Source organism: Balaenoptera ricei, chromosome 2 (assembly GCF_028023285.1).
Source record: "Balaenoptera ricei isolate mBalRic1 chromosome 2, mBalRic1.hap2, whole genome shotgun sequence".
Taxonomy (NCBI): Eukaryota; Metazoa; Chordata; class Mammalia; order Artiodactyla; family Balaenopteridae; genus Balaenoptera; species Balaenoptera ricei.
In genome coordinates, this window is record NC_082640.1 from 94,576,935 (window position 1) to 94,602,701 (window position 25,767).

The 25,767-nt window shown below is 34.8% G+C and overlaps 1 protein-coding gene across 4 annotated transcripts in view; it reads left to right on the plus strand.

The window, feature by feature from the left end:
- Positions 1-24,936, plus strand: part of SPPL2A (signal peptide peptidase like 2A) — a 52,821-nt gene extending 27,885 nt beyond the window's left edge. For 3 of the 4 annotated variants that reach the window (XM_059913307.1, XM_059913306.1, XM_059913309.1), the window contains 10 exons: positions 391-487; positions 914-1,015; positions 2,018-2,099; positions 2,924-2,998; positions 7,614-7,670; positions 7,866-7,919; positions 8,348-8,450; positions 10,974-11,048; positions 12,839-12,999; positions 21,108-24,936. In XM_059913307.1, coding sequence (XP_059769290.1) covers positions 391-487; positions 914-1,015; positions 2,018-2,099; positions 2,924-2,998; positions 7,614-7,670; positions 7,866-7,919; positions 8,348-8,450; positions 10,974-11,048; positions 12,839-12,999; positions 21,108-21,179 — 878 coding nt within the window. In that variant the 3' untranslated portion in view covers positions 21,180-24,936. The remainder of the gene's footprint in view (positions 1-390; positions 488-913; positions 1,016-2,017; positions 2,100-2,923; positions 2,999-7,613; positions 7,671-7,865; positions 7,920-8,347; positions 8,451-10,973; positions 11,049-12,838; positions 13,000-21,107) is intronic. The other variant, XM_059913308.1, reaches the window with a different exon arrangement.
- Positions 24,937-25,767: the final 831 nt, after the last annotated feature.

Genomic DNA, 25,767 nt, shown 5'->3' on the forward strand with positions numbered 1-25,767 from the left:
ACTATATTTAATATCTTGTAATAACCTATAATGGAAAAGAATCTGAAGCTGCACACCTGAAACTAATACAATATTGTAAATCAACTATAGTTCAATAAAAAAAAAAATAGTAAATTTTTTAAAAAAGAAAGAAAATGTGGAGCCAGCTTCAGCCCCTAAAGAAATCCTACCAGTGTGTAATGGAACTAAAACAACACATAAAATACCCACCCTTAAAGCTCAAGATCTAAATATTTTCAGTTTAGTAACCAATTCAGATTATGGTATGGTCTCTGCATTGAAAGTATTATGATCCAGTAAAAAAGCTAAAGAATTAATATTGATTGTATAAATATTTTCTTATCATGTTTCTTTCTGTTCTCATATAATTTAGTGTCTTTTTTTTTCTAGTTTATGTTATGATAGCAATTTTCTGCATAGCATCAGCGATGAGTCTGTACAACTGTCTTGCTGCACTAATTCAGAAGATACCATGTGGACAATGCATGTATGTATCTCTTATGAGGAAGCCTACAATGTTGGTTTTTGTAATTTAAAATAATGCAAGGAAAAATAGGAGCGTTATTTTAAACCTGTGCAGTCCAATATGCATGTCGCTATTTTAATTTAAAATAATTAAAATAATAAAATTAAAAATTCAGTTGCCCATTATCCACATTTCAAGTGCTAAATAACCACATGTTGCTAGTGGCTACAGTATTGGACAGCACAGATATAAAGCATTTTCATCATCATAGTTCTACTGAACTGATAAATATTTTATTATGTATCATTTGTTGTACTTAAAATCAAGACTTTTAAATTGATATTTAAAAAGTTTTCTTGTCACTGTGGCTAACATTGATTTGTCACATTAACTGAACATTGTGTTTCATCTACAGGGTAAATTAACCTATTTCAATCTCTCTTTTAGGATTATGTGTCGTGGCAAAAGCATTGAAGTGAGACTTATTTTTCTCTCTGGACTGTGCATAGCAATAGCTGTTGTTTGGGCTGTATTTCGAAATGAAGATAGGTATGAATACTCATTGTTTTGCTTTTAGATTAGTCTAAGGATGGATTATTTTATATCTTGCCTTGATAATTGTTCATTATGACTATTATGGATTTTTTTGGCTTTTATCCCAGAACATCATAGTCTTGAAACATGCTAAATATATTCTTAAATAAACAGATCTTGTGCTAATGGATTTGAGGTTGTCTAGAGAAGGAAATAATGAATTAGGATTTAAACATCTAAGCTGAAATACGCTTCAAAAATGTACTTAATTATGGTATAGCCACACAATGGAGTGCAATGCAGCTGTAAAGAATGAAGATCTCTCTGAATTAATATGCAGTGATTTCCAGGATATATTTTTAAGTGAAAAAAGCAAAATATGAAAGAATATCTAGAGTATGCTGCCTTTCATGTGAGAAAGGAAATATCAGAAAATATACAGGTATCTGTCCATTTGCAGGAAGAATAACCAGAAAAAAAAATTTAACAGTTTATTAATAAAATTATTAATACCCAAAAGGATTTAACAGCCTAAAGTTTGGGAGCAAAGCTCATACAATTTTAAGCAGCTTCAGATATGATAATCAATTGATAATTATTCATGTCAGTTGTCAGTTTCTGCTAGAGTATGTTGTATAGCTCTCATTTCTTTTATGTTTTAGCTATCTGGATGTATATTAACATCAATGTCCTTTGTTATGAGCTACCTTTCTTAAAAGAGACATGTATAAATTCAAAGATTAAGGATAAATATGCACTTATGTCTGATATACATTCTTCTGAGGTAGCCTTTCAACTTTTTCTTAGTGTAGTAGTAGTATTCATTATTCTACTAGGACAGTAAATTACTAAATATGGAGAATATAAGAGGTTTTTCTGTTGTTATAATTGCTGCTTAATAATTGAATACTCATATCATAGCAATTGAACAGTATTACTTTAGTGATCTGTTTCTTTTGAAATGTTCCATTTAAAAATAACTGAGTAAAACAATAGAGTAATTTCTTTTGATTTTAGGTGGGCTTGGATTTTACAGGATATCTTAGGGATTGCTTTCTGTCTGAATTTAATTAAAACACTGAAGCTACCCAACTTCAAGGTAAAGTATACTAGTTTGCTAGCTAAAATAATTTTTTTCTTTTTAAAACAACTTTATTAAGGTATAATTTACATATAATTAAATGCACCCATTTCAAGTGTACAGATTGTTGAAATTTTACAAATATGTAACTTTGTAACCACCATCCCAATCAATTAGAGAATATTCCTTATCTTTTCAAAAGCTCTATCATGCCCTTTAGCAGTCAATCCTAATCCCCAACCCCAAGCAACCACTGATTTGCTAGGTAAAATATTTTTAATCATTCATATAATATGCCAAATTCATATAATCTGTGCAAGACTAAATATCAGGGAAGAACATTTCTTCGATTCAGTGATTTTTTTGTGTGTGGGCTCCTTAGTTGCGGCAGGCAGCTCCTTAGTTGCAGCTCATGGGCTCCTTAGTTGCAGCTTGCCTGCTCCTTGGTTGCGGCATGTGTGCTCCTTAGTTGCGGCCGGCGGGCTCCTTAGCTGCGGCTCACCAGCTCCTTAGTTGTGGCATGCAAACTCTTAGTTGCGGCATGCATGTGGGATCTAGTTCCCTGACCAGGGGTTGAACCCAGGCCCGCTGCATTGGGAGCGCGGAGTCTTAACCACTGGACCACCAGGGAAGTCCTTCAGTGATTTTTTTTTTAAAGAATGACTTAAAGCAGATAAAAGTTTGAATGTGATTTGTAGAATAAAACTACAAATAGTAATAACATTAAATGCCTTTAAAAAGTGTTCAAATGTATGTTACATGTTTATTTGTATTTGTAAAATAATATCTCTTAATTTAGATATGGGAAGTTTGACCTTTAAATTTGTTTCTTTCTTCAACAGTCATGTGTGATACTTCTAAGCCTTCTTCTCCTCTATGATGTATTTTTTGTTTTCATAACACCATTCATCACAAAGGTATGATATTTTTGAAATCCATGAGAAACATGCTAAAAGATGAGAGTCTTAAACATGCTCTTAGCGTATTGATTTTGCAGATGTTTACCACTGACTGAGTTTTAATTCTCTTAAGAAAATTATCATTGAAATTGGCCTTTTAATAGAGGATATTTTTAAGCCTTTAAGCCATTCTGCTAAATAAAAAAGTCTGTCCTGATTGATGTAAACATGAGAATATCTATAAATCTTCTTCCTACCCATTTTAAAGTAACTTTTCTTCTTATTGTAAACCAATAAATATATGCTATAGAGAATACAGACAGCAAAAAGAATAAAAAAGTGTCATTGCTACTTTCATTTCTGTAACCCTAGTGTGAGACTAAGAAAGAGCACCACACTGAAAGTCTGAAGACCTAAAGTGTAGGTCTGTAACTTTATAACCCTGGGCTGCTAGTCACTTAGCCCTCAGTTTCCTAATCAGTTAGGTGAGGGAGTATTGCTAGCATTCCATCCTCTCTTTCCATCAGTAGGATTCTTTTGGTTGCCACCGCCAGAACCCAACCTAACCTTTCTATATGAAAGAGGTCCCATCTACCCAGGACATGTGACCTAACCTTTCTATATGAAAGAGGTCCCATCTACCCAGGACATGTGCAAAGGCCAGGGTGGGCCTGGCCTCAGGAGAAACTAGACTCAGGGGCACATGCTCTTCCTTTCTGCTTCTGTCCATCTGTTCATTATCTCAGACTGGCTTTTCCCATGAGGTTAGAATCATAGCACTCAAATATCTGTCGAATGTTGACTGATCAAAAATCTGGAATCACTTGTCACGTTTTAAATCTTAATAAATTCTGCTATGAATGAATTTGAAAGTAATTATTGTAACACAAATAATAGTCCCTTCACTTATAAATTATATTTGTCCTCATATTTGTATTTTTACTTTTCTCATGTGTTTTGACCCTCATAAGTGATCAATAAATATCCTTGGAATAAATGAAAGTAAATTAAAAAAAAAAATAGGTCATCTCTTCCCAGCTTTACCACTAGCTCCTCAATAAAATCCTGGTGCTGTTCTTAGAATAAGGGAGAGGTGTTGGATGAGTGTGGTAGTCCTTCGTTGCCCAGTTTTTCTACCTTGTGCCTATTCCTGTCTCATGAACATATTATTAATTATTGCTTAATTCTTCCACTTTCCCCACTTTGAGTCTTGCTTTGTAACTTTATATCATTTCATTATCCTTTGTCACTCTCATATATTTAGTGTTTGATATTATAATCACTGATTTTTTCCCTAGTAGTTCTTTATTCTTTAGCCCCTACTATCTGTGAAATCTCTGCATTTCTGATATTTGCTATAATGGCATAAGACAAACATGTGCTCCATTGGGGAGCTAAAATTGCAACTAGGTAACGAATGTAGTTAACTGTCCCAAAACATTAGCACATTTCCATGCTTTAATGATGAGCCATCTGGCTCACTGACTTCATTTGCAATAGTAACCTAAAAAAGCATAGCACTAGTATTATGGATTATAACAAAAATTGTTAATTTACTAACGCATATTTTAAAGTTCTATCCAAAGCTGTTCTAGCTTGTGTCAATTTATTTGGTTAAAAAAAAATGTTTCTATAAGTCACTCCATCAGAGATCTCATAATGAAAGTAAAGCACTCTCTCTACAAAGCCATTTCCATAAGTCAACACGTAGTCATACCATATGATACATATATTGCACAGTGGGCATAGCTATAAACTATAACTAAACTCTCTCTTTATTTATTTTTGGCTGCATTGGGTCTTCGTTGCTGTGCGCGGGCTTTCTGTAGATGCGGCGAGTGGGGGCTACTGTTCATTGTGGTGCACGGGCTTCTTATTGCGGTATCTTCTCTTGTTGGAGAGCACAGGCTCTAGAGCGTGCAGGCTTCAGTAGATGCAGCACGTGGGCTTACTAGTTGTGGCACGCAGGCTCTAGAGCGCAGGCTCAGTAGTTGTGGCACACAGGCTTAGTTGCTCCACGGCATGTGGGATCTTCCCGGACCAGGGCTCGAACCCGTGTCCCCTGCATTGGCAGGCAGATTCTTAACCACTGCATCACCAGGGAAGCCCCTAACTAAACTCTTTAACAAATAATTTTTCCATTCTGTTTTAACACTAGTATCACTTTATAAATGCCAAACATGTCTGCCAGCAAACTATGTCCATTCGCTACACTTAAAAAGTTTTAGTATTTTAAGGGTATATGGTTCCATGTCCTGGCTATTGTAAATAGAGCTGCAATGAACATTTTGGTACATGACTCTTTTTGAGTTCTGGTTTTCTCAGGGTATATGCCCAGTAGTGGGATTGCTGGGTCATATGGTAGTTCTATTTTTAGTTTTTTAATGAACCTCCATACTGTTCAACCTAAGTGTCCATCAGCAGATGAATGGATAAAGAAGATGTGGCACATATATAATGGAATATAACTCAGCCATAAAAAGAAACGAAATTGAGTTATTTGTAGTGAGGTGGATGGACCTAGAGTCTGTCATACAGAGTGAAGTAAGTCAGAAAGAGAAAAACAAATACCGTATGCTAACACATATATATGGAATCTAAGAAGAAAAAAAAAAAGGTCATGAAGAACCTAGGGGCAAGACGGGAATAAAGACACCGACCTACTAGAGAATAGACTGGAGGATATGGGGAGGGGGAAAGGTAAGCTGTGACAAAGTGAGAGAGTGGCATGGACATATATACGCTATCAGACGTAAAATAGATAGCTAGTGGGAAGCAGCCGCATAGCACAGGGAGATCAGCTCGGTGCTTTGTGACCACCTAGAGGGGTGGGATAGGGAGGGTAGGAGGGAGGGAGATGCAAGAGGGAAGAGATATGGGAACATATGTATATGTATAACTGATTCACTTTGTTATAAAGAGGAAACTAACACACCATTGTAAAGCAATTATACTCCAATAAAGATGTTAAAAAAAAACTGCAAACATCCATAAAAAAAAGGTATATGGTAATAATAAAGATGTCTTTGAGTCTTCTTTCTTCTGTGCTTAGGGAATTTTTCATCTTCTTTTTTTCCTTCTTTGTTCCCAGTGACTAGGAATGTGATTTCTAGTAATCTGATCCACTGGAAAAGATTGAAGTGCTCTTTAGCGTTCACTGTTGTAGATTTACCTTAACACCTTCTTCTCAGTCTGGATTGTTTGTTAGGCAACTCAAAATGAAAATTAGATACGTGATTTCTGATTTTTGTGGTTATCACTGAAAATTTCAAGGATTAAATATTAGACATTCTAAACATGTTCTTGACCCTGGTATTAGTAGACTGCTAATGAGATGGCAGGGCAGGTAGCCATAGAAGTACAGGTAATAAGAGCCTGTCTTCATTTTTTTTTTCATCTACCACCATACTAGGTATAGTATCTTGCAAATAGTAGTTACTCAGATAGATATCTTTGAATGTATAAGAGGATGTCAATAATGGTCTTCAGTTAAATGTTTTAAATAACAATTCAAAAATGAACCAACGTGAACTCTATCTGGAAATTGAATCATATCATGGGAGTTTGCTGTAAAGAACTGTATTTAATATTAGTTTATTTTCATAAACTCCTGTGATTTAACCCTTCTGTAACCCGAAGCTTAACATGAGGAAAAGATTTCTATAGCTAAGGATTTTATCCTTCTTTCTACTCAGCTCAGGTATCAGTGAGTCTTAAAAATATTTTTAAGTCTTCTTAAAAATACTCAAGTAATTTCTCCTATGCACCCCACCCACATGGCAAATAGTATAGCTAATCAATCAAATTTTCCTAAAATTCAGCATTTATTTATCTTCCCACTACCTATTTGGGGCATGTATTTATCATAATGTGAAGTGTAAGATGGGTGCTCATGCAGTCTTAGCTACATCTAAATGTTTTCCCTCCCCCCAGTAGATTTGGCTGTCAGGAAATAACTTTTTAATAAACACAGCCCACATAAAAAGACCTTAGGCATACACAAAGAAAAACTTCGGCTAAGGTTAATGTTTTGATTGGTGCATAAAAAGTAGGCAGGGCCGAAACTGGACAGGAGTCAGGATAGAGAAATGTTCTCAAGTTCTTTAGGTCTGGGTCTTTTCAAGTTTGGCTTCATTGTTATTGTGGTGAGTAGTCGGAAGGTCCAATGTAAATAAAGTTACCAATATTTATTACAAATCTAAATATAAAAAATTGCAATATTTCTTGTGTCTCTGTTCATTGTTATTGCTAAGAATGACTAAGGGCACATAGTATATGACATCATGTAATTAAAAGCACTTAAAATTTATAACCCATTAGAAATGCTAGATATTAGTTGTCAGCATAAATCAGTGCTAAACTCAATTGAATAATCTTTGTGTGGCTTATCTGTAAGTTTCTGATAATTGTTGAGCTCTGATAAAGTGGAACAGCATGCTAGATGAAATTTGTTTTAGATGACTCCAATTTTTGCTATCTACAGAGACCGTTTTAGGAAAAAATCAGTCTACAACCCATTTTTCATCAGCTTACAGTAGGCCATAAGCCATGGGGTCAAATCTTTCTTGAACACTGGCAGATTGTTCCCTTTAAGTGATTGAACAATTTCTTTCACCTTTCTTCTCAATTTTAGAATGGTGAGAGTATCATGGTTGAACTTGCAGCCGGACCTTTTGGAAATAATGAAAAGGTAGGGATGGCAATTAAATACAAATGGCTGCCAGTGTATGTGTATGTGTCCAGTTAATAATTTTGCCTTCTTGTGTAATTCATTGGTCACGTAGTGCATGTTAAGGTATTGTAAAACTTTATTTCTCACAAAATATAGCCCTTTTATTAGTTATTCTAAATTATTAAATACCTATTGACTTGGGTTTCATCCTAGAATGATGGAAACTTGGTGGAAGCCACTGCTCAACCCTCAGCTCCCCATGAGAAAGTAAGGATTGTATTTCAGATATGTTCATTGGACTTTAAATCATACCCTCTGAGACAAGACTCTTCTTTGGGGAAAAAAAATCCAGATTGCCAAAAAAAAAAAAAAAAAGTTTCAAGGCCTGAGTCCTATTTTTGGTAAAAAGGAAAGAGAAAAAGGTTAGATATGGGGATACTGGATTAATACTGTTAACCCTACATGTGTGTTGGGTTTTGTTTTTCCAAAACTACATATCTATTTCTTTCAAGCTTTCTATAAATTCAGAGTATATATATGCCTAATTTATGTTCTCTGATTCTAAGCTTTTCTAAAATGTTAATTCTCAAATGTTAAAACAATTATTCTAATATCAATCCTTCCATTTCTAATGATATAGGTAAAGATTCCTAAGAGGTTTATTGGTGGCCTCTTTTTTTTTTTTGTAATTACAGTTACCAGTAGTCATCAGAGTACCAAAGCTGGCCTATTTCTCAGTAATGAGTGTGTGCCTCATGCCAGTTTCAATATTGGGTTTTGGAGACATTATTGTACCAGGTAAGTGATTGTAACAATTTGAGTGGAAATATACCGATGGTTTAACATTGTCAAATCTATAGTATCAAATGTCAAATGTTAAAAGTTACCTACTCTGTATTAAGTATTTCTGGCTATAGCTAGAGCTGGGATCAGCCACAGAGACAGAGACGGAGAAAAAGTGTTCTGGGGGGTAGAAGATAAAGCCCAAATAGTAACAACCAAAGTATATTTTCCATGGCTCAAAAAGTGTCTTAGAAGAAGTAACTAGTATCAGTTTGACCTTCTTTCCCAAGAAAGTATATAACAAATCCCCTTTTAAAAGTTGAATTTAATATTACCAAATGTATCATAATAAAATAATAGTTATATTCTAGGAAAAGTGGTTTAGGAATACTAAGCAAGGTCATGACCAAGAGGAAAACATAGTAGAACAACAACAGCTTGTAGGGCCCTATAATGCAAAAAAAATACAGCATGTGGTGGAAACTGATCACCTTCTCCTAGCATGTCTTCGCTGACAGTTATTGCAGTTCTGCATTATTTTCCTCACTGGGCTACCTGTAGAATAAAGTTAATCCCAGCCCAGGAATAATATAGTGTAGAAATAATTAATAATGTTTCTCAATCAGCTGAGAGTTTTTCCTTCCTCACTTTTCTTATAGTCTCCTTATGTACTAACTGCCTGTGGCTGGGTAAAGGGTACTGGCTCTTCTGAAAAAGCCCTTTCATTGACATAGTAAAGCTGGATAGAGAGATAAGCAAAAAGTGTTGCCGTGTGAGCTGGATGGCAAAGACAAGTGTAGCCGCTCTCTTAGCTCAGTGAGTCTCCGTTCACATAATTGATAAAGTAGGGAAAGCATTCTGTTGAGTAAACTTAAGGTTTCTTGAATATCTTTAAACTTATCCCCAACTTTACCAATCCCACACCATGTGCTATAAAAAGCACATAGCATAGAATTGGTGAAAATAGTGTGATCGTATGTAAATACTGCATTCTTGAAGTAAATGTCGAAGGTCACTAACAAATATTTCCCAGAAAAAGAAGAGTTTTTGATAATATGTGACTTAATTCTAAACGCTAAATTCTAATTTGGGGGGATGGGTATCACTGTTTTTAATGTATGGAAATGTTGATTAAACAGCAAATATAGTAAAAAATAACAAGGAACTACCAAGAAACGTATTTGATTAATTATGTAAGGACCAAAACTAATTAACGGAAACAACTAATAAAGATAGTAAAATTATTTTCTGATTTTTTTAAGCAGTTGAATGTCATTCTTACTGTTTCATAATAGTGTTTAGCAAATAAATACAGTCTGAGATTTCTTCTTTGGAGAGGTTCAACACATTTCTTAAATAGGTAATAAAATGTTTTTTTTCCTGTATACTTGCATGCTTACAAATTAGAGCTTATATTTCATTGCCATTTGAACTCTCTGTATTAAAATTCCAAATTATTTTATTCTCCTTGGAAAAGAGATTCTTTGCTCACAATTTGAAATTGTCTTCCTTGATGCTCTTTCAATACATTTTTTTTTGATGATACATGTAAAAATTTTTGTCAACACTAGAGACCAAATAGACTAGAGACATATACAGAATATTCCATCCAACAACAGCAGAATACACATATTTCCGAAGCACACAGGGAACGTTTTCTAGGATAGATCATATGTTAGGCCACAGAACAAATCTTAGCAAATTTAAGAAGATTGAAATCATACCAAGTATATTTTCTGACCACAGTGGTATGAAACTAGAAATCAGTAACAGGAGGATAACTGGAAAATTCACAAACACATAGATATTAACGCACACTCCTGAACAACCAGTGGATCAAAGAAAATATTAAAAGAGAAGTAAAAATGTGTTGTGAGACAAATGAAAAGAGAAGCACAACATTTCAAAACTTATGGGATGCAGCAAAAGCAGTTCTAAGAAGTTTATACTGATAAGCATATACATCAAGAAAATAGAAAGATCTCAAATAAACAACCTTTCTTTACACCTACAAGAACTAGAAAAAGAAGAACAAACTAAGCCCAAAGTTAGCAGAATGAAGAAAATAATAAAGATTAGAGCAAAAATAAATAGAGAACAGGAAAATAATAGGAAAGATTAACATAACTAAGAGTTGAATCTTTAAAAAGATAAACAACATTGACAAACCTTTAGCTAGACTAACCAAGAAAAAAAGAGAGAGGGTCCAAATCAATAAAGTTATAAGTGAAAGAAGAGACATTACAACTGATACCACAGAAATACTAGAAAAATTTCTCCATGACATGGAATATTAAGCAGCTAATAAAAATCATATCTTTAAAGACTGTTTAATGGCTTAGGAAAATGTTTAATATATGGTATTAAGTTTAAACACATCAGCATGTAAAATTTTGTCCAGAATTTGAGGTAGTTTAATGTTCTAATGATGCAAAAATGAAGGTTAGATACAATACAACATGTTCTATTGCCACAGTTAACAGTTGAATTTGTGTTGCTGTTGTTGTTTTAAGAAAATAATGTAGAGTGTTTTTTTAGGCCTGTTGATTGCATACTGTAGAAGATTTGATGTTCAGGCTGGTTCTTCTATATACTATGTTTCCTCCACAGTTGGTAAGTTTTTGTTTTTTCTTTTTATTATATTGAATTGTACTGTCTGTAGGAAAAGGCCTAAAAATAAGGAGTCCTGGATTCTAATTCTTCACCATTAATGAATCAGACATGTTTTTTTCCATCAAAAAGATAATTATACTTTACTACCTATATCACAAGGTTTTTGAGGTTTAAAAAGGAAATTATATGTGAAAGAAAAACTTTAGGTTCTACACATAAAATGCTTATTAAAGTACATGGCACGTAAGTAGTCAATAAATTCTATAATACTAGATTTTTAAAAAATACAGTATAGGGACTTCCCTGGTGGTCCCTATACTGTTAAAGAATCCACCTTCCAATGCAGGGGACATGGGTTCGATCCCTGGTCAGGGAACTAGGATCCCACATGCTGTGGGGCAACTAAGCCCGCGTGCCGCAACTACTGAGCTCACTCACCTCAGCTAGAGAGCCTGCATACAGCAAACTACAGAGCCCACATGCCACAACTACAGAGCCCATGTACCCTGGAGCATGTGTGCCACAACTAGAGAGAGAGAACCCATACACCACAGCTAGAGAGAAGCCCGTACGCTGCAACGAAAGATCCTGCGTGCCTCAACGAAGATCCCACGTGCCCCAACTGAGATCCGATGCAGCCAAAAATAAATTAAATAAATAAATAAATAAATAATAAATCTTTAAAAATACGGTATAATAATTACATATTAATATAAATAAATTTATGGCACAATAACATTTCACCTGGGACAGCAGCGGTAGTTGTCACTCATCCTTTTATTTCTATTATCGAAAACAGACAGGAACAGGCTGTAAGCCAAAAAATACTTTTCTGCTTCTGAACATATCAAATAGATATCTCAAAGTCTGTACACCAAAGTTCTTTATTCTTAGGTAAATGGCCTGCACTAGAGCCATTTAGATACTGTTCTAGCAAGGTTTTCAATTCCACAGTGGAATTAAATCTAGTAAATTAAAAGTGTACATTAGTGGTAGAAAACGGTGTTGCTAGAAATAGTTACCCTGACAGTAAGAAAGAACAGCTAAGTAAGTGAAAGGATGAAAAAGGGGAAATTATAAAGAAATAAGAAAAGCAGTCTGAGGCCATTAAGTATAGTACTCCCAAAAGGCATTAACATATTAGAGTCCAGCACCAATCAGTGTGATAGAATAAAATAACTCAATGAAAAGACAGATAATAGGTCTGTCAACTCTGCTGTGTAACTTTGGGCAACTCACTTAACTTCACTGGTCCTCCATTATCTCATCTCTAAAGCAAGAAGGTGGACTGCATTGTCCATAAATGCCCTTCTAGCTCCAATATTCTGAGATCCTGTGTTCATAATGAGACCCTGAATCATTAATAAAAGATCAAATGACATTTGGTATGTGCTTGTTGAAGAAGACCAGGAAGTATATAATCAATATTAGGAAGATTTTTCAAAGCAACCTTTAGTACCTACAGGCACAGATTTTAGTTACCTAAAATGTGGAACAACTCAGCATCCTTAATAGTGGCAGATAATTGAGGCTTCCTTGAATTATTATCTTTATCAATGATTAATGATTAGGATAATTATAATGAAAATACTGACCAGTTTCCAAAGTTTTCAAAAGCTCTGTAGAATGTCTCTCCTAACTACTGTCTAGGAAAATAATGAAATTATGAAAAGAAGTCATAGGGCAAAAACGTCCTTAGAAATATTCGAAAACCAGTACTTTAGTGACAGAGTTAAAATCCACCTTTGATAGCATATAGAAATTGCTGATACTTGATATTCTTCTTGCAGCCTATGCCGTCGGTATGATACTTACCTTTGTTGTTCTGGTGCTGATGAAAAAGGGGCAACCTGCTCTCCTCTATTTAGTACCTTGCACACTTATTACTGCCTCAGTTGTTGCTTGGAGACGTAAGGAAATGAAAAAGTTCTGGAAAGGTAATGGCTATCAGGTATGTGCTTATATCTTGGTTACCAAGTTATCTTATGACATTGCCTAACTTTGGATGGGAACTGCTTGTATATATCAAAGCTTTTACATGCCAAAAAGTTGCCTTGAATTTGTCAGGATGTCCTAAGTTTTTTCCACTACTACCCTCTTACTATTCACCTGCTGCATCATCAGTTCTCATCCCCACTGCAATCTGATGCCAAAATTCTGGTGACTCAAGATAAAACTACCAAGAAGCATGGGAGGGCATCAGGGAAAATCAAAACGGCATTTCAACATGAGTTTTCAAAATCCACACAAAAGTCGCCTTCATGAAAGATAAAACCCTTGTTTAAGTACTAGATTTTGATACTGACATTAGCTATTTATAGTAAGAGTCCTGAGATTTTGCAGATAAAAAGTACTCTCTCCAGCATATAAATGGGCCTAACGAAATGAAAGAGGGCACTCATTTCAGATTTAAATGGATCAAGATTAACCTTTCTGTAAAATTCCTAGAACAGAGAATATCAGATACCAGAATCTATCATGTTTGAATTATTTCTTCATTGAAGTTAAACCCCTTTCTTCTTTTCCTAAATGTTCTTGGTATTCCTGTAAAGTTTGTTTGTTTGCTTCGAAATTAAAGAGGGTTGGGAAACCCTTGCCTGTTGAGGTCATGGTCATGGCATTGATCCCTTCATGAGGCAGTTAGCTCTTCTTTGCCCTATTACAACAAACTACCCTCTGTCATCCACCCTCATGCATGCATGTCAGTGATCATATGAACAAAAATAGAGATACTTTGGGTAGATGGCTGTAATTCTGTTAGTAGATAAATCGTTCAAAGTTCATATCCACCTTGTGGGTGGTTGTAGTGTCATCTTTATTTAACAAGAGGTGATTAGCACATTAAGTTAGACTACTATAATTGAAAAAAGCACCAGCTTAGAATTCTTTGGGGTAAGTCTTATAATTTCTTTAAGATTAGGATAAATACCTGCCTTTCCTACCTCACAATGCCATTGTCTCAACTTGTATTTATACACATAGAATTAGTTTATGGCCACAAGGTCCTTGACTAAACTAGTAAGATAGCTTGTAACTTCCATGAAGAGGACACCCACATGGAATGTTTTATAGATTTTGAAAAGTTAAGGTATGTCCTACAACACACACTCTAATACTTGTTTCATTTTGTTTTGTTTTTAATATTTATTTATTTATTTGGTTGGTTGCGCCAGGTCTTAGTTGTGGCAGGCAGGTTCCTTAGTTGCAACAGGTGGGCTCCTTAGTTGTGGCTCGTGGGCTCCTTAGTTGTGGCATGCAAACTCTTAGTTGTGGCGTGCATGTGAGATCTAGTTCCCTGACCAGGGATCGAACCTGGGCCCCCTGCGTTGGGAGCACGGAGCCTTAACCACTGTGCCACCAGGGAAGTCCCTAATACTAGTTTTTGAAAGTCACATCCCAAGAAGTGCTCTTTGTCATCATTTTTTAAAAATAGTTTTCTATTTCTTCACTTAGCAAATGTTTATTGAGCAGTTCTATTGAGCCAGGTACTGTTGTAGGTGCTGTTGATAAAAGATGAACAAGTTAGAAGCAGGCCTACTCTCACGGCCTCTTGAAAGTTACAGTCTAGTGGAGGATACAAATAGAGTCACTAACAATAAAGTGTGATGAATGTGAGTTATGGCAGGTGCCATGAAAACTAGAAGTGGGACACCCAGTGCTTATGGTTTTGAGACAGTCAAAGGTGATTTGGGGAAGGGAAGCTTCTTAAAGAATGTTAAGTTTATGGGACTTCCCTGGTGGCGCAGTGGTTAAGAATCCGCCTGCCAATGCAGGGGACAGGGGTTCGAGCCCTGGTCTGGGAAGATGCCACATGCCACGGAGCAACTAAACCTGTGTGCCACGACTACTGAGCCTGCGCTCTAGAGCCTGCGAGCCACAACTACTGAGTCCGCGTGCTGCAACTACTGACTCCGGCACGCCTAGAGCCTGTGCTCTGCAACAAGAGAAGCCACCACAATGAGAAGGCTGCGCACCGCAATGAAGAGTAGCCCCCGCTCGCCGCAACTAGAGAAATCCCGTGCACAGCAACAAAGACCCAACGCAGCCAAAAAGAAAAAAAAAAGAATGTTAAGTTTATGTTGAGACTTTAAGACTGAGCCATGTGTTCCATATTGAGAGAACCATAACTTCAAAGGCTTGGAGGGAAGAGCATTGACAGATTTAGGAACGAAATGAAGTTTAGGATGGCTATCCTATTGAGTAAGAATAGGGGAGCAGTAGGAGATGAAAACTGGAGAAGGAAGCAAGGGAAAGAGTCTGTAGGGTCTTGTAAGCCATGTTCAAGAGCTTGGACTCTATCCTAAGAATATTGGAGACCATTTTAAGAGTTTTAAGAAATCTAGAAAATGGATTGGAGGAGGGAGCAAAACTTGAGGCAGCTATTACAATTAGAAGCAGTGGTAGCCAGAATTAGAAAGGTAGTGAGATTGAGAGAAGTGAACAAGGTCAAGAGAAATTGACCTAATTTCACATAATTAATGTGATCTGGTGATAGATTCAGTGTAGGGAGAGGAAGTGGAGTCCAAGATTTTTGGCTTGGGTAGCTGAGTGGGTGGATGGTGACACCACTCACTGAGATTAAGAAGGGCAACAGATTTGAGAGACAAGATGATGAATTCAGTGTTGGACATTTCAGAATACCTATGGGACTACCAGGAAAAGAGAAGTAAGCAGTTGAATAAACATCTCCTGATATGCAGGAGACAGGCCTAGCTAGAGACAGAAATTTGGGAGTGTCACTAGCATACTCCGTGAGTGAGAATGTAGAGGGAGAAGAAAAGGCTCAGGACAGAACTGTGACCAAGAGGTTTCTCCTTTTAGGGGCACTTATCTTATTAACTGATTATGAGGCAAATCAGGACAAAGAGGATGAGCAACATGGGGAAACTTTGTTTAGGGTTAGAGTTTAAATTTGGGACAGTTAATGAGAGCACGTGGTACTATCTTACAGAATTAAGTATGTTTGTTGTTATTTTCATCAGCAGCATTTTATTTTTACTTGTAAATTTTTCCTTCCCCTTTAATGCAGCTTTAAGGGTCAGGTGGTTTATTATAGCACCTTTCCTCCTTTCTCTCTCCATGCTTTTTATTGAGGAGAATGGGGATGGTAGGTAAGAATGGACTTCAACCAAGGGATGCATTTATATTCCCTATGAATAAGTGCTCTGCCCTGGACCATTCAAGTTTCATTCTTAAAAATTGTGACCTTGAAAGAAATGATGATTCTGATTCACAACAGCTACATATAAAGTTAAAGATCATTGCAGCTGGACACAAAGCCATAGTAAATAGTTACAGAAGGATGGACTCCAGGGCCTTCACTCTAAGACATAGATGCTAAATAAGACAGTTGATTGTAGGAAAATCCATTTTAAAGTGTCAAAAAATAGGACAATTTTGGTTATACACTTCTCACTTTTGTAGTGTGGTATCATAATTTTATTACATAAGACATTCAGAATATAAAATACCACATAGTAATAAAAAGCATGGATTCTGGTGCCAGACTGCCTAAGTTTGAATTCTGATTTTGTTAATTATTAGCCATGTGACCTTAGGCAAGTTACTTAGCTTCTCGGTGCCTCAGTTTCCTCCAGTGTAAGATGGGATAATAATCAGCCTACTTCAGAAGTTTGCTGTAATAGATGCAAATTGCTTAGTACAGTACCTGGCACGTTGTTAGCACTATAAATGTATTTGCTATTATTATTTGTAGGAATTGAGTTTTTTTGTTCTGGTTTATTTGTTGGTTTGGTGGTTATTTTTCAATTCATTAACTGATTTCTACTTTCCTGGTTTGGATATTAAAACTTTGGGTCTTTGTTAAATCTGCTTCCTTTTAACTTATTTGTAAAAGGCCATCACAAGCCTCAGAGAAAAGATTTTGTTAAACATGGTCATTTTCTCACAGAAAATATTAAGCATGGACATTTCCTGAAATTTTAGGCAAGCTAGTTGCAGAATATTATAAACTGCTGCCAGGAGAGAGTCTATTTTTCCATAAAACTAGCCTTTTAAAAAATTATAGAATGTAATGCCTCCTGTTAATGTGAAAAAGAAAATCTCTCATTCCTTTTGTCCAACCTTTAAAGTCCAACTTAATTTAGCTCAAATGTTGTCATTTGTGGAAGACAGTATATTATAGCTTTGGCATCAGTTCTGGCAAATTATTTAATCTCTGAAGACTCCTCGTTCATAAAATGAGGTTGGATTCACAGGGAGGTAGGAGAATCTAATCTATAGAGGTAGGTTAGTCCAAAACTTAGTGAGGCAAGTGGATGTTGAAATCAGATAAGGCTAGCAGAGGCTTTGGAAGTAGAACAGGGAACCTCAACAAGCCTGGGAAAATAAAGGGAGACTAGGTATGGACTTAGTGTAGGAGAGGCCTGAGAATCAGCCCTGAAGACAACCCTCAGGCCATTACTGGTTCATCTCTTTGGCTAACAGTATAATAATCCTTTCCCTCTTCTCCCCCTACCTCCATTATCTGTTTCCAGAATATCCCTTATATAACTCCCAACTCAAAATCTGCCTTCTCCAAGCAGATATCCAAGAGTTCTCCAGTTGAAATCAGGTTCACCTTTCCCCATATTTTTTTTAGACTTTGACTTTAAATACTTATTGACACCTGCCTTGTAGTGTAGATATTGTGTATGCTTCCCTCACTTAAGTTATTAGCTCCTAGGTGTTAGGAACCCACAGTGCTGATAACAGTGTTTTATACACTGTAAATTCTCAGTCTATGTTATTGAAATTCTTCATGCAAAGCAATTATAATGTTCAGTCCTTAAGGCACTGACCTTTAATCACTTTTGTGTGTGTGTGTGTAAGCTTCTGAGTTGTGTTTTAGCAGCCTTCATAAAATTACCAAAAATGTTAATAAGGTATTGTAAAAGTGTGGCACTTTTGAAACATTAAACTAGACATATCTCTACAGTCTTTATATATAACCATTTTTTGCAAGTGCCAAAAGTTTTTGCTACTGTTTTGAAAAAAAATCAAATGTAAAGCAAGTAATATAAATTAAAATCAGAATCTAACAGCACATTTGTTTATGCTGTTATCATTTGATTCATTCTAATGCCTGATATTAGCATTGAGTGTAAGCGTAGTAGAAAGCAGGACTTTTCCACTGGAGATTTTTTAAAGTCATGGGTAGCCCTGATAGCCTTTTTATACTGTTTTCGAAGGGCAAATTATACCTTGTTTTTTGCTGAAACTTAGAGACTTCATAGAAATACTTTAGTGTTTTACTTGGAGTCATTCAGCCCTTCCATGAATTTCTCTAATCAAAAAAGTAAAGTTTTCTATAGGATTTCATTAAATGATACCAGTTTGGAAATCTTAATTGTATATTTTCTATAGCTCAAAGCTACTTACACTATATTTTTTATGAACTATTTTTCTGGAGTGCTTTAAGAGCTACAATATTCAGTTTCCCTTGTTTTATAATGAGTGTAGAGAAAGTTAAGGTGTTTTTTCTCTAAGGAGAAAAATTAAGTGGTGGCATAATTACTTTGGCATATAGAACAATTAATAGAAATCATCCTTTGGGGAGAATTTTTTTGCTTCTAATCCTAAATCAGTGGAGTTAGATTTATGCAGCAACCTCCAATGGGCTGTTTTACTCTGGGTGGGAAGTAAGTTTTCAATTTGTTAATATCCAGTAAACAGTGGGTTTGTCTCTGTTAAATGTCACTAGTGCTTCTAATTATTTTTAGAAGTCACAAGCTGTAACTGACAAGTCAGAATACAGAGATACTTAGAACAACTCTGCTGTAGTATCAACAACTCTCCAGTTACTGCACTTTAATGAGCATTTTATTAGGCTGTTTCTGGCGATTGGTTCAGAGCTATCAATAACTGCCAGGGTAGTCGACCCAGTTTCAGAGAACATCTTTTCTAAATTGAGCTTGCCTATTTACAAATATTAAGAAAAAAATTTACATGAATTTTCTGGTTAATTTTATTATCTATGTTAAATTTTGTTGTGTTTTTAAAATCCTATTTCAAGTGTGCTCTTTATTTTTGTGTTGTTTTTTTTGAAAAGTCAGTAAAGAAAAGTAAATACAGAGTAGAGATGTCATTTCTCAATAAGTTGATTTTGCAAGTTTTTTTCTTTTTAACTAATATATTTCTATATTTAGAGATTAGATTACAGTGCCAATGAGGTACCAGAGGATTAGGAAAGAAGAGGCACATTATAACTTAGAGTTATGTAGGCTATTATTTCATTAGGTTACAGTTACCAGGGTCAGCAGGTCTTGGGGAAGAAAGAGGGTTTTTCCCCAACATCCATTCGGCAGTTCTCTGTCCCCACAGCTCCAGCCTCTTACACCGGAGTGTCTATAAATTGCTAGAAAAAAAGGGGGGCTAAATATATCTTACGTGCTTCTTCTTTCCCTCTCTCATTTAAATTGTGACTAAAATCAGCTCTTCAACAACTTCGTCTTTTGTGTTACCTATCTTGATTTGGCATTTATGCGCCCCCCCCACCTGCCACAGAAGTGCTATAAATATGCAACTACATTAATCCAGGGGATATCTTTGGCAAATAGAGGACCTCAAAACTGATTGTTTAGGGGCTTGAAATGACTCATAGAGTATCAGCAGGTTTGGGTTTTATAAGCTGTCTCCATCACTTGAGACAGTTGTCAGCTGAAAGCCTCAGCTCATGTTTGTAGTCTTCTTTGTCTGGCACGTCCAGAGACCCCATCTGGAAATTATTCCTCTCTCTGCTTCCTCTTCCAAAAAACACTAAAGCTTTTAGAATCAGTTTATAAAAATGGGAACATTTATCTTGCTTGTCTTCTACTTCTTAGTAAAGGAGAAGGGAAAAACTACATCACAATACTTAAATTTAATCACCAATCTAAAAATCTTTGACAATCTTCAGAAAGACATTAAGTACTTTTTCTTTTCCTATTTTTTTTATAGGTCACACTTTACTTTTTTAAATTAATTAATTTATTTATTTTTGGCTGCATTGGGTTGTTGCTGCACGTGGGCTTTCTCTAGTTGCAGCGAGCAGGGGCTACTCTTCGTTGTGGTGCACGGGCTTCTCATTGTGGTGGCTTCTCTTTGTTGCGGAGCACCGGCTCTTGGTGCACAGGCTTCAGTAGTTGCGGCACGTGGGCTCAGTAGTTGTGACTCATGGGCTCTAGAGCGCAGGCTCAGTATTTGTGGTGCACGGGCTTAGTTGCTCCGTGGCATGTGGGATCATCCTGGACCGGGGCTCGAACCCATGTCCCCTGCGTTGGCAGGTGGATTTTTAACCACTGCATCACCAGGGAAGTCCCTTTTTTCCTATTTTTAATTAGTTTTATCTGAAGAACAGGGTAAAAACACTGAAAACATTTAAGTGTTTCTTCCTTCATTCCCAAACATGCAAAGATTTTTATGAGAATATGGGAGGAACTGAAGTGATCATTTGAGAGAAGTTCATGGTAATTCCCCTAAAATAGTCTATGGAAAGTATATTCTTGTTTTTGTTTTCAGATATCATTTGACTTTTAAGTACCTTTAATTTCTTTGCCCTTAGTAGAAGTTTTTGTCATACAGTCTTTTTAATATTTCATGTATCATTTAAAAATTATCCTAAGGTCAATTCAAGGTGTCAACCAGTTTATACTGTCCCTGAACCAGCAGGTATTCTCACAGTGGTTTGTGGTGCCATTTTTAGTTTTTCCACCTGTAGGAGTGGACACTGCTTGGAATAGTGTCCTGGAATAAGCATCAGGAATATCTTGTGATGGATATTCCCACTGCCATGCAGGGCAGTATTCATATTGGGAGATGGAAATAGTGGAAGATCCAGAGAAAGCACTTATCAGATTGGCCCTAGTCTAATGATTAAGCTTCCTGAAAGAGTCATTGTCACCCTGAGCATGTCCTTCCTTAGGAGTGTGGATGTTGAAACAGTACATTGCTCCAAAAGGAGTGCTCGGTTCCATGGAGCACTCTGTGTCTCTTAAAAACTGGGACTCCTTTTGCCAAATTAGTGAATACTGGGGGCAAGTTGAAAATTTGCATTTCCTAACATCTTTTATTTATGCCTAGATGATGGACCATCTGGACTATGCAACAAATGAAGAAAACCCTGTGACTGCTGGTGAACAGATTGTCCAATAATAATATTATGTGGACTTGCAATAATGTGATTTTCTACAAATAATGTGCAATAATGTGATTTTCTACAAATAGAGTTGGCCATTTTAAATTGGCTTTTGAATTGACAATCTGAAAGAAACTTCAATGATGTGCTTGCAAATATGTATTTTTAAGAGCTGGTACTGACGACTACATGATAAGTAATTAAAATACATTTGCTTTTAACTATGTTAAAGTTGTGCCTTCACATTAAATAAAAGCATATGGTCTGTGTAATTTTCAAGATGTAATATATACAGTATATTTTTCTAAAAAAAAGTCTTCATCCACCCCTGTACTTTTCTTACTGAAATCTCTTTCTTTCAACTTTAATGATAGTTAAAAGTATTTGTCAAAGTGAGTTTCTGAACAGATTTTACTGTAAAGAATTATGCAAATTTTATGCTCTATAGAAATAACTGTTTAAGACCATGTAAGAAGGCAGTTCAGCAATGGAATTTTAGACCTTTTATCACTGCAGAGGTTAGAAATATATAATTTGGGAATATATATAAATGTGTATTTTTGTAGCATAAGTTTAAAAAAATCCCAATCCTTTTTTAAACTTGAGAACCTAAATTACTTCAGACTGCATATGTATTATATTAGAATATTTTTCCAGATATAGAGAAACATAATATATAGAACTAGTCATTAAAAGGAAACAAAAACTGAAATCCACAGTTTTCAGTTCTGCTGTTTCCTTGAAGATGTAGCTTAAATTTCTAAACTAACATTTAATTCCACTATGGTATTTCTGATCTCTGAAGTTTGGTTCTGCTAATGATAAGACATAATATTTTGTAAAGATTATTTTTCTTATTAAATTATGTATTAATACATATGACTCATTGTTTGAGTGTTAACATCCCTAATAATCCTCTCCCCTACCTTTTTTTCCCCTGATCCCTACTCCTTTCCCCATAGGAAACCACTGTTAACTTTTTAAAATTTGGATGGAGAATGGTTTACTAATATACAAAGTGTGCTTCAGAGAAAAGAATTGGAGACAGAAGACAGGAGACTGGGTGTTAGTCTCAATTTAATTACAAGAATTTGAGTAAATTTTATTAGCTCAATAAAACTGTATCTCAGCTTTCTCATCTGCAAAATGAGTTTGTTAGACCAACTAATCACTTTGGTATCTTCCAGCTTGAAAAAATCTTTCTCATTCTTTGCTAAATCTCAGATGTGGACTTGAACATTATCCTGGGAGTCACAGGTCACATTATCTTTCCATTTTCTTTTATTTTCTCTAAGAAATTCCCAAATGAAAAGTGATTGCAAAGACAGCAGGATTTTGTATTTCTCTGTGAATAATGTACAAGATATGTGAATAAATCCATGATTTTTCATCCTAAGGCCAGTTTAACTGATTAAAAGATAAAGCTAATGCCTTTAAAAATGGATCAGACCTTTGATGTTTGAACTAAATTTAGTATTTGAGGGAATTAGATGCTTTTGATTAATTGTTAAGTTGCTGAGTAATTTATAGATGTAGAAGCTCCCTTGACAGTCAGCCCTTCTTTCTACTTAATGCACTTATGGGTCATTTGGTTTATGGCAAATGACAAATAAGTATCTGACAAGTAAGAGTTCATGTTAATTTTGCCTCTATAATATAAAGTTTGAATTTTTTCCAAAGAATTTAATTTATTTGGCAGACTCTGATAGAGAGAACAGATTAAGTGCCATGTTAAAGCTCCAACTATATTTTCATTTATAATATCAATAAAATGTTTGCCAAAATACAGCTCTTTTAAGTAAAATTATCTGCACCCTTATCCCAGCTTTAGAATATTCAAAAGCCTCAACCACATTTTATGAAGAATGTTAAGAGAAAATTTTACATCTAGAAATCTGGAATCTTAATTCTTTGATGCAAATTCTACTTTATCCAACCATTAGTTATCAAGAAGGTAAAACCTTGTTCTAGTTTGCTATTTAAATCTTACAGATTAAATAGAAATAACATAAAAAGTGAAATTTCTTAAGTTTCTCCATCTTCAATATCAACTTTATATTATACTTAGTCCTTCTAGCAACTGAACTGAAAATATTTATAGAAATTACAATAAAGTGCAGAAATATTTTATTTGGGGAATCAAAATATAAGCAAAAGATAGTGGAGATGGAAATTTGGCTTTAGAAGACTGTATCATTTCGTCCTCTCTTGCCCTCCCATCACCAATAACTTTAAGGGGAAGAGAAGTTTATTTCCTAAACATGTCTTTAAAACAATAAGATATATTGTAGGAGATTACTTACTGCAAAAAAAAAAAAAAGTCTGAGAAATTCCCTATGTACATTTTTGTAGTTTATCAAACAGAAATTATTAAATACCTCAAATTGTAAAGTCAATGATTTTTACTTCAGTTTAGTTTGACAAAGATAAATATGAGGTTTGTGGGAAAGGACTTTGATATTTTACTACGTTATGTTTCCTTCTAGCTTGTAGATTTTTTTTTTTAGATTAGCAATACCTTATTAGTAGACTCGGCAATTTATTTCTCTTTTGAAGGAAGAAAATTTTAACCCATCTGCTGTTGGCATTCATTGATTTTAGTTACATGTTCATAGAGATTTTGATGAAATGGTACATTTAGAGTAAATACAAATGAGCTTTCCAGTTTTCCTTTGTTTTTTAAATTTCTGCCTTAGATATAAGCAAAAACTAATTTATTTAAGTTTGGTCTCTAAAATGTCAACTTGATCTCAGCTAATGAGACTTCACAAACAGGAATTGCTTTTCAGACTAGTGGATTGTACTAGTTTGAAAGGCTTTATATTTTCCCATTAACAAGGAAAAAAGTTGTTATGCCAAACAACCCGTTTTACAGTTTAAAAAAGTTATTTTCAGTGCTCTATTTACCTCAGAGGTAATTCTAAAGGAGGTAGGGGAGGGTAATGAAAATAAAATCAAAATACTGAATAAAAATCAGTTTATGCTTTCTGGAAGAAAGATACTCTATAAATTCAAGAGATCTGAATCAAATGACTTAACCTTTTGGAATTTGAAAGAAATTATGTAGTACTCACAATTTGGATTACTGAATTTTCAGAGTAAAGAAAATGATTTATAAGAGTAATATACAGGCCATATTACAGTGAAAATCATATATGTAAATTTTCTTGTTTAATGTTTCCATAAGGACAGCTTTTGTATCTAAGAAAATGTTCATTGGGGAAAATTTTTTTAACTAAATTTTTTAGAATAGTCCTACATTATTTGCAATTAAGGGGCAACTAAAAGAAAAAAATGTGAAATATTTAATGTCATTATTTGTTTCTTTGGTTAGGCATAAAAAGTAAACAACTTATTTTCCTTTGGAATATGGATTTTTTTTTCAGTGTCTAAAGTTTATCTGGTTAGCCTTGAGATTTCCCAATCAGACAAGTCAATGTAAATTAGGTGGGTTTTGCTTGTTTTATACCTTCTGTTGTCTTTTGATCATATGAGAACCTTTTTTAAAGTACATGATTGAATTTTTACTTCTTAGATGGAGGTTTGAGTGTGAAATTCTTTTCTTTTAACACTTTGATATGTTAGTGTAAATTAGTACTTTTATAGCACTACTAGGCTTTATTTTTTTATGGAACATGATTTAAAATTTTTTGAAGTGTTAATTTGGCAGTGCTTTAAAACTCTTCATTATGTGCCAATACTGACAAGAAAAACAGGTTTTTTTAATGTATTGAATTCACTATGGTATTCAATAAATTCTATTTTAAAATAAAATTTGAGTTTGTTTTATTTTGAATGGTGAAAAATAATTGAAAATGAACTAAAAGCTACTAGATCATGTTCACATAAGGTGAAAATGATAATAATCACTTATGAAATTGTGTGGCTATTTTAAATCTGACAAATTATCCATAAAACCTAGACTCCATAAGTGTCATTTACTGGAAATTTATATTGATACATAATAGCTCTTAATAAATATGTATTGAATTGATATATCTATAGACTTTTTTTTACCAAGAAACTATCCTACCTGTTATAATGAGCATCCCTGACATTTGCAGCTTTGCTTATGTTCTCACAAATTACTAAGATCCCTGCTGCCATTGTACGGGGTAATTTTTTGTTTTTAACTTAGATGTGGATGACCCAGATATGTATCTGTAGTGGTTTTGTCTTGACCATATGTTGAGGAGTCCTGTTCAGAGGAGCCTTGTTTCATCCCACAGGCCCATATACCTGAAAAGATGCATAAGAAACTGGAAAGAGAGGCTCTCTTTAAGAAGAGAGGGAATAAGATGGGTTGAGCACAGGAGTGAGAGGGAGACTTATTTTTCACTGTATACTCTTGTACCTTTTACATTTTCTATCATATACGTCTATTAAGATTCAAAATACAAATCATAAAAATCTATTGAATTATTTTCCTCTTAATAGGTATTCATACTAACAGATGGTTAACTAATAAATTACTCATATATTTTCCTTAAGATAGTAAGCCTTGGAAACAGTCTAATATGTATAGTGGGAGTAAAGGGAGAAATATTTAACCACTTGTCATGTTTTTTGTCTTAAAATTTATGTACTGTACAAATTTATTAGCTT